This window comes from Echinops telfairi, unplaced genomic scaffold (genome assembly GCF_000313985.2).
Source record: "Echinops telfairi isolate 266 unplaced genomic scaffold, ASM31398v2 ScPeMD7_443;HRSCAF=831, whole genome shotgun sequence".
Lineage (NCBI taxonomy): Eukaryota > Metazoa > Chordata > Mammalia > Afrosoricida > Tenrecidae > Echinops > Echinops telfairi.
The window spans coordinates 27,845,948-27,855,675 of NW_022104341.1; the positions used below are offsets into that span (position 1 = coordinate 27,845,948).

At 35.1% G+C, this 9,728-nt stretch overlaps 1 protein-coding gene across 2 annotated transcripts in view; it reads left to right on the forward strand.

Annotated features, from left to right (window-relative positions):
• HFM1 (helicase for meiosis 1) overlaps window positions 1-9,372 on the forward strand; it is a 136,376-nt gene extending 127,004 nt beyond the window's left edge. Inside the window, exons 35-40 of one of the 2 annotated variants that reach the window (XM_045291920.1) lie at window positions 1,251-1,493; window positions 3,479-3,569; window positions 5,415-5,489; window positions 7,701-7,812; window positions 7,902-8,056; window positions 8,906-9,372. In XM_045291920.1, the coding sequence (XP_045147855.1) occupies window positions 1,251-1,493; window positions 3,479-3,569; window positions 5,415-5,489; window positions 7,701-7,812; window positions 7,902-8,056; window positions 8,906-8,975 (746 nt within the window). In that variant the 3' untranslated portion in view covers window positions 8,976-9,372. The remainder of the gene's footprint in view (window positions 1-1,250; window positions 1,494-3,478; window positions 3,570-5,414; window positions 5,490-7,700; window positions 7,813-7,901; window positions 8,057-8,905) is intronic. The other variant, XM_045291921.1, reaches the window with a different exon arrangement.
• The last annotated feature ends 356 nt before the right edge of the window (window positions 9,373-9,728 follow it).

The window sequence follows — 9,728 nt, forward strand, 5'->3', positions numbered from 1 at the left end:
GTTTTGAGAATGATGAGGGCGATGAATGTACAAATGCGCTTTACACAATTGATGTATGTATGGATTGTGATAAGAGTTGTATAATCCCCTAATAAAATGATTTTTAAAAATGGAATTTGCTGTTAAGTAAGCTATATAGCTTATAGTTTTTGTATGTTGGCTGCTGCATATTTTTATATAAGTAAAATTTATAATAGACTTATGTATTCATAAACATATGCATATATATATTTGAGGAGGTAGTTATTTAACATTTATCAGCTCACTGGTATGGGAAAATGCTCAAGTAATAGGATCTATCTTACAATTGTATAAGGTATCTAAAGTCAAACTCACTGTCATTGAGTCAGTGACTGTGTAGGGGAGAATAGAACTGCCTCTTTGGGTTTCGGAAGCTATAAATCTTTATGGGAGCACAAAGTCTCATCTTTTTCCTGAGGAGAACTTGGTGGGTTTGAACTGCTGACCTTGTGGTTAGCTGTCCAACAGAGAATCCACTATGCCATCAGGGTGCCCCTAATTTTATGAGTTAGGTACTATTTTTATCCCCATTTTGGAAAGGCCAAAACTAGACTTAAGAGTATTTACAGTACTTGTCCAATATAAAATAATGAATAAATGAGGAAGATGAAATTTTCACCATGCTAGCTTTCTTTGTTGGGTAAACATTAAGCTTCTAATGACAAGGTTGGCAGTTCAAACCCACCAGCTGCTCCCTTAAAGATTTACAGCCTCGAAAATCCTCTTTAGGGTGGCTGAGTCAGAATTGACTAGATGGCAGTGGATTTAAGGCTGTTGGGTTTTTTTCTTTTCCTTTTCTTTAAAATTGAGTTATAAACAGTAGAAAACAGGATTTTCATTAGGGATATATATATATCTATATAGAAACAAATATATTCCATAACAATACATATAATTAATTGGCTTAAAGGGAGAAGAACTAGAGAGAATAAGATCATTTTAGAAGCTATTGCAATCCAACTTTAATTAGGATCATTTTATCTAGGCATTAAGAGGTAAAATTGATTCTGTCTAAAAAACTCCACTGCAAATTAAGTAGTGCAACTATCAGTACATGTAAATATAGTAAATAGAATTGACTAACTTATATTCAACCATACTACAGAATATTCAACAATGCTTTGGGAGGGAAAAACTCAAGATCACTGTTTAGTAGTTGAAAGATATATCAATAAAAAATATGTTTGTACTTTAAAAATACCTATACTCACTTATATATACATTAACAGATTTTTCTAGCTGGACCCATACTACAACTTCAAATGAGAAGGCCCCTCAAACAATGCTATTAAACAGAAATTTTGCATCTAGAAACCAAAATTTGACAGATGCAACTAAAAGCAACTCCTCGTTTCCAGAAGATTTGAATGTTAACTTTGAATTGGGAAATGAAGTTTGGGATGATTTTGATGATGAATGTTTAATAGAAGTGACTAACTTTTTAACTGAAACCGATAAGACAAAAACAACGGGTAAGAAGTTCTTTTAATATTTTTTTAGTTTGGGCTTCTGGGACTAATTTTTTTCCTTTATATGTGTCCATACTAAACAGCTTTAACTTTTCAATACTCTAAGTTTTAGCAAAACTGATAATGTGTGTCTTTGAGAGCTACACCGATAGCTTTGGCATTGGGAGAATCCTTCCATAAATAGCATACCCTTCTGTCCTGTCCGCACCAAGAACAGAAGTTAAGGGCATATTACATTTGATGATACAGCAATGAGCATTTTCTAAAGTCTTAGTGCAGTCTTTACTGGCACAGTAATCAGATTGTTGATTGAATTTTCTCTCATAAAACAGACTGTCTTGCTCTCTATTCTGAGAGCACAAATGACCTGCTAATATTTAGCAAGGACAAAATTATTTCATTTTTAAAATGATTTTAATGCTAGCAAGAAAAGAAAGACAACCTTTATTTCTAGTAGAAATAAATAAAAAGGATTAGTTTATATTGTATTAAATATTTATTTAAATCATCTACAATCCAAAAATAATGAGATGTAGTTCTTTGAGTTATAGGCTAATTCACTGAACTTCACTAAGGTAGAAAAGTTAAAATCTCAGTAAGATGAAGATACTCTTGTCCAAGAGGAAGGAGAAAGGGATATCAATCCCTAAACCTTATTAGTGCAAATACCTATTCCCACAATTATAGTTACTTCTAATATGCTCCATGCTTTTTTTAAAGTAGAATCTTCCAGAGGGAAACAGTGAGTGGTCCAAACTTTATTGTTTCAGGGCCTTAAGAATTTGCTAAAGAGCAAATACTCCTTTCAAAGGAGCCCTAAAAAGATTCTTTAAAAACTCACTGCAATCTAGTTGATGCCAATGCATAGCAACCATATAGGACAGGGTAGAACTACTCCTGTGAGTTTCCAAGACTAATTCTTTACAGAATAAAAACCCCATCTTTCACCCTCTGAGCAATGGGTGCTTTTGAACTGTTGACCTTCAGTTGGCAGTCCAACACCACTATGCCATCAGGGCTCCATAGTCTCCATGATATTGGGCCAATAGGCACAGCTTCCCATATCATTAGACAACCATCAGTCCCTAAAGCTAGGTTAAACATTCAAAAGTACTGCAGGTTCATAGGCAATGTGTACTGATCCTTGTAGGCAGCCATATCCTATGAGGCCATAGCTTTGGCAATAGGAGAATCAACCTCAATAAATGCCACTATTCCCCCTTCTCCATTTATGCTGTTGTTACATGCCATTGAGGCCGCTCCAACTCATAGTTAGCCGGTGTCCAGTAGAACGAAACACTACCTAGCCCAGCCCCATCATTGCAATCATTGTTAAGTTTGAACCTGTTCCTACTGCCACTGAACTAGTCCATCTCAATGAGGGCCTTCCTCTTTTTCTTGATCCTCTAGTTTACTTATCATCAGACCCTTCGTTTATAGAGCACTTTAAATGAGCCTCATACACCCATACCATTGAAATATTGAATGAACTTAGACCTGATTGTTTACAGAAATTAAAAATAATAGTACAAAACAGTGGCTTTGCATCCTTTAAGAAGCCCTGATGTAAAAAAGAAGAAGCCTGATACTAGTGCCTGCCTAAGCATCCACTCTGCAAGAGAAAGACGTGGCAGTCTGCTTCCGAAAATATTTACAGCTTTGGAAACCCCTTAGAGTAGTTCTGCTCTGTCTTTTGGGGTCACTATCAGCCAGAACCAACACAACAATTATGAACTTTTTGTTGTTGCATCCTTTGAATATGAAGAAGCTAACCTGTGTGCTTTAGAGTTTTACTTCCTTAGGTTTCCTCCCTTACTCATTTATACAAATTAAATTTGATTGTTGACAAGAATTATTTATTCTTTCCTTAACCAGATATTATTAGAGAGAGCCTTTATAAAACTTATAAAAATTTCACTTATAAAAAACTTATAAAAAAATTCACTATTTTCTGGCATTTTATTTGAAAATGTTATCTCCTTACCTAGGATTTGGAAACACTTTGAGTTCAAGCACCAGGGGACACAAGCTAACCTTCCAAGAATCAAAGACCCAATTCAAAAGAGAAATGTCAAAAAGGCAAGTTTTAGAATTTTGATTTGGAATGCTTGAAACTTTAGATCTTCCTCACATAATTGGTGATGGGATCAAGTCATTTGATGTCAGAAAAGTATAAGGTGTTAACCAACTTAATCTCTCTTAATCTTAGAATTTTATTTTTTCCAAGCGCTGTTGTCAGACCACTTATATCAGCATCACCTAGGGTGTGTATTTTAAATTCACATTTCGAGACGCCACTCAGTACTTAATGGATCATAGTCTCTGGAGCTGGAACCCAAGAAACTTCATATTTTAGAAGCCTTGAAATATAAATAGGAGTTTGACAGATGAAAAAGAAGAAGATGAGATTCCAGTAGAAAGACACATCTATAAAAGAATAAAACTTGAAAAATATATACCAAGACCAAGTATCGGCAAAGTATAGTATGCATGTCTGCAGCATTAAACGGAAGGTGACCAAGACCTGACTGGGAAAAAAAAGCCTTTGAGTGCTATACTTAAACACATGTGCTTTTCCAAGTAAGTCAGGATCACAAATTCAAATGCTTTCCAGATTTGGTAGGCAAACTGCAGAGAACCACATCTAAAGGCACAAACCACTACTCTGCTCCATTTAATTACTGCTGTACAGGAAATATAAATCTGGAGTCAAATATTCTGACAAGCTGACAGGAAAAGCTAGGAATCTGAAACTTTATATGACATCTCCTAATTTTAAAAATGTGACAACTAATTTTGTAAATGTTATTTGCTGTACAGCACCTCCCTTCATCCTCTACAAAAGTGTCCATAGACATGATGTAGCCTCGGGTCACTAGTTTTTTAACCTCCATGGTAAGAACTGAAGAGCTACCCAAGGTATTTAAGCAAAGGGGACAAATTGATAGCAATGATATATGGAGTCAATTTTAGAGATCAGAATCACCCCATTGGTGGCTAATGAGAAAGGTAGGTTTGATGAGACCCAAACTAAGAGTGATGGAAACATAGAGGTAGAATTGGAATTTTGAAACATTTTAGAGATAAAGCAGATGGGATTTGTCAATCGATGTATGATATTGAGGAAAAAAATAAGGATTAATGAATACAAGTTTTCTAGCCTAGCAATGGATGGGTGAAAATATTATTACTTGAAGTTAACACAACATGATCAAGGTAGATAAAGACACTGAGAAGAACACAAGAGTAAAGGACAACTATGGTTAATGCTATAAGAGCCCTGGTGGTGCAGTGAGTTATGCATTGGGCTACTAGCCATAAGGTCAGCAATTCAAAACTACCAGCCGCTGCTCCTCAGGAGGAAGATGGGGCTTTCTACACCTGTAAGGATTTAGCTACAGGTGCAGTTTTACCCTGTGGGCTGCTAACTGCAAGGCCAGCAGTTCATAATCCCACAAAGAGTTACAGTCTCAGAAACTTACAGGGGCAATTCTACCTTGACTATATGGATGCCATGAGTTGACAATGAATCGACAACAGTTTTTGCTGAAAGGTGCCTTCTGCAATACCTTTGGTTACAGGTCACAAAGGTGTTTTAGGGCACTATGTCTGGATTCCTCTAGTCCAGGGTATCTTAAACTTTTCCACTTGGAACCCATTTTCTCTGGAAAGATTTGCAACATGGGCAAGTGTTGCCAGAAACACCTAGGATACATTATGAGTTTGATTTGGAATATTTGGTTGTTTCATGTCCAGAAATCTCACTGTTGCCAATTTTTTCTTGACCCTTACATTCAGTTACAGTTTAACAAGCTTTGCTTTATTCTCTATCAGTATAGTAACATTGGCCTTTCTATGAATTGAGTTTTATTCCACATTTTCCTCCCATTCTAACCAGACCTTCTATTATTTCCTGGTTGGTAGTGGTAGCCAGGCACCAGCTGGTTCTTCCAGTCTCCTGCTAGAAGAGGCCATTAGTCCTGTGAATGAATTTCTTCCGTGAGTCTTTGATTTCCTTCACTTACCTTTGTTATAGACAAGAGACCAATAGTTGTGTCTTTGATGGTTGCTTGCAAGTTTTTAAGGCCCTTGATGCTACTTACCAAACTAGGATATTGTTGCAAAAAACTATAGTCCAGAGCTTTCAAACCCAGAAAATCAATCTTACAAAGTGTTTGAATATTTCTAGAAAGTATCTCTAGCTAAATGTATGTGCGTTATTAAATATATATACAGTATCTTCAAACATGTATATCTCACACATGCACTTCCATGTTTTTCCACACCTATGTTGTATACATATATAATCACTACCTGTATAATCACTCTCATATTTTTGGCTCGTTATTACTGTTGTTGCACAATTATGTGTGCTATAGCATTTACCCTAACTCACTGCCGCAGAGTCTATTCGGACTTATAGCACCCTATAGGACAGGGTCCCAAACCAGAAACACCTCCTAGGTGCTATTCATGTTACAGGCCAAGGAGGAATGTGATTCTCTAAATAGCAACTATCCAAATGGTCAATGTTTACCCAAAAGTGAAGATAAGAAAGCAAAAGGGGACCGGCAAATGGAAATGAAGAAAGTGCTGACACGCTGTGAGATGGTGGCCAATGTCAAAAAGCCATCTCTGTGTGAATTGTTGAATGGGAATCTAATTTGCTGAGTAAACCTTCATCTTTATTATTATTTTTTTTTCCGCTTCATTGCCATTATATAATTTTAGCACTACTCAGCAAGTTTAACTCTGATTACATGGATGTGCATGTTATGCAAAAGAAAAATTATCCAGCAAAGTGTTATTTCTGGGTGTCCATTTACTGACTGCTGGGAACAGTTTAGTAGGAGTACATGATAAGCATTTTTGAGGAGCAGGAAACCTTACATCTGAAAGGAAGCCATTCCCTGAACCTGCTATTTGTGAGAGGACAGGGCCGCGAAGGCGATTCCTGCGAGGGTTCTATTCAAGCTCTTATGCTTTGAACGACCAGGAGAGAGCAGCTGCCTCTCCGGCTTGGACGCTGTCTGTTGGTCATTATAACTATCAGAAAATATACAAGAGAACATATACACATATATATGATCTTATTCCATTACTTACTTCGCCAAAACTATGATCTCATGGCACATTCTTCAAAACATTTCCGCCTTTACAAATTCACCCTATCAATCTAGATGCTTCCCAATTAGTAGCGGCCTGACACATTCACCAAGATTCCTGACGGATGCAATCGACTAGTGGCATTTGATCCCTGTGTCCACTGCTGAATTAGACCCCGCTTGGAAACCGACAAACCCCTGAACCAAACTGCCAGCCTCCCGCCGATGAGGCTGGTTTTCACTCGAGAGAGTACAAGGAAAGGACAGAAACCCACGTCACTGCTTTTTCTCAGAGCATACTTTTTAACTGGCAGGCACGGCTCTGAATGGACGATGGACAACTGGGCACCGACATACTGCGACAGGCCTTCTCATGACAGTTACAGGCCATCACCTCATCTAAATGCTCTGGTGGGGGGGGGGGGTTAGTTTTCTGAACATGACAAGAGAAATGTCACTTGTAAACCTTCATCTTTAACACAATAAAGTTGTTATTGTTTTTTTTCTTCAACAATAAATTTTGCTTCACCCAATAAGACAAAATTCAAGGAATTTACATTAGGTGGTAGTTTAAGATAAAATTATAAGCTTCCTGGAGATGGAACCATAATTGATTATTGGAAAAAAAAGGACTATTTGGGAGTTTACTGTTGTTCTTTTCTATATATTATGTAAATTCATATGTGTATAATATACTTTTAAATTAATTTTAACTATGGGTTAAATTTTTAAATATAAGAATGTATACATAATGATAAAAAGTTAAGCCAAAGAAATTTTTAAAAGATAGACTGCTGGGGGATAGATAACTAAGCATAAAACTTAATTTTAAAGAAAGCTGTCTCATGATTATTTCTATAGTCCCTTAAAATAGAATTCTTACCTATTTGGAATATTTAAATTGTGATTTTAGCTAAAGGAAAGGAAACAAACCAAGTTCATGATGATTTTAAGAAGTAGCTTCAGTTTTTATGATACATGTGAGAAACTTTAATCTCAAAAAAAATAAGCTATTATCTCCAAAAGAATAACTATTGAACCAAATTAGAATGGTTTGTTTTTATTGTTTTCTCATATTTTATAAATAATCAATTTTCATTTTTAGCTCTGTTTCATCACACGAGGAACCAGATCTTTATTTATCAAATTCTACTATTTCCAAGTTCAGTGCATCCTCTACGACGAAATTACCTCAACAAGCTGAAACTACAAATATTGTAAGAAGATACACTCCTTTGTTTTTCTTTAAAATTCTGCCTGAATATGTAAACTTAAAATAATTGTTATATTTTACCTCAAAATATAGGTTTATTTACAAGAAAAGGAACAACAAAGTCTTTCACCAGAGATTAAAAAGTTATACTTCCCATACCCTGAAGAGAAATTAAATTATTCAACTTCTGCCCCTGAACTGGACTTTTTTATTAGAAAAAATGAATGTAAAAAGGAGATTGATTTCAGGTAAGAACTCTTTAAAGACATTTCAAGGTAATATCAATAAAATCTTAGAAAAATTTCAGTATTCCTTTTTCCTGGGTTTTAAGCTCATTTTAAAGATTAGAACCTAAACATCAAAAATTTTTAAATGCATTGAAATTTTAGTAAGCTGAAGAGATTCACAACATCAAACATTTGTATTTTCAAGAAATTATATGTTAAAGCTGATATTTAAAATCATATTTACTTGATAAACTTTTTCACTAATTTAAATATATTGGTCATATGAAGTATAAAGTTACTTGAGAGTAATTGATAATGTAAAGTGCAATCACATAGCATGAGTTCATTCTTCCAAAATTTGAATTACATTTTAACTAACAAGTTTTTACACAATTTAAAAGCTTCAATGAAAAATTGAATTATGCTTAATCTGTGCTCTCCATTGCTGGTAATTTTTCTGTGTAATTCTGTAGCAATTGTCTCTTGAAGAGTCTAAGATTAGACCTGGTCACACTTTGATTAAATGGCATTACTTTCTAGTATGTTTAAGGAAATATATGAGAGACCTGGCCTGTACTTTTCCTCATTTTAAAAGACCTGTTGTCTTACAGTCAATTCCATTTTACATTTTCCAAAGTTTAACGCCCACCCACCCACTGCAGACTTTGAAGTTTATGCATATTGAAGTTCATTTGCTGGGTTAACCTTATGACAATCTTTAAGTTTATTCATTGTATACCCATTATTACATTAAATAGGGTCACTAAGAGTTAGAATCAACTTAAGGATAGTGAGTGACTGCATTATTTGTTATGTACTTTAAAATAATTTGTTATAAAAAGTTAATTTTAGGTTGCTTTTTGCCCCCAGTAGGTATCATTCTGATGATGCAGCTGATGACACGAAGTCTTTCCTGGGAATATTTGATGGCATTTTCTAAAACAATCAAATTTCAAAAGATAAAGTATAAACAAAACTGATCACGAAAGCAGGCTTTTTATTTTTAAAGTAGTTCATTATGTTTAATTTTTTTCTCTTGCATTTGATCAGTTTTGTCAACATTTTTACCACAAGATATTTGAATAAATTTATTTTTCCACTGTAACTTCTGAAAAATCACTTTCGCAATTTTAAGCTGATAATTATTTGGCTATTCATTAGATTTTGATGGGAACTAATTTAAAAACTCATTTTATATTTCATAACAAGAAAAGAAGTGGGTCTATTTATTGTTCTGATGTCTTTTGTTTTACTAATGGTATTTAAGATTCCAACAGCTTATTGAAACTCTTCTAATATAACTTTGAACAGCAATAAATAAAGAATGTCTTCATATAGCTTGCGTTCTTTTAGCTTCTTTTCAATGTAGTAAATTCTAAAACGTTATTATATTGATTTTTAAAACTTTGTTGTGAATTGGGCGAAGGTTTACAGAAGAGGTCGTCAGTTTTACATTCCATAATTCACGCACTGTGCTTCGTTCAGTCATCGCAGTCCCGTCAGCGCAACACTAACCGTCCTTCCCTCCCCGTCTCCACTCCTCCTTCTCTCCTAACCGTTCTGAACTTTCTCCTTCAACAGATGCTGCACCTTAATCTCAGTGGTTGTTGTAAAGTGTGTGTGCTTCACTGCCATTACTGTTCCCCTACCATTACTGTTTCTATTGTGTGACTGAAAATTAAACCACAGGGAT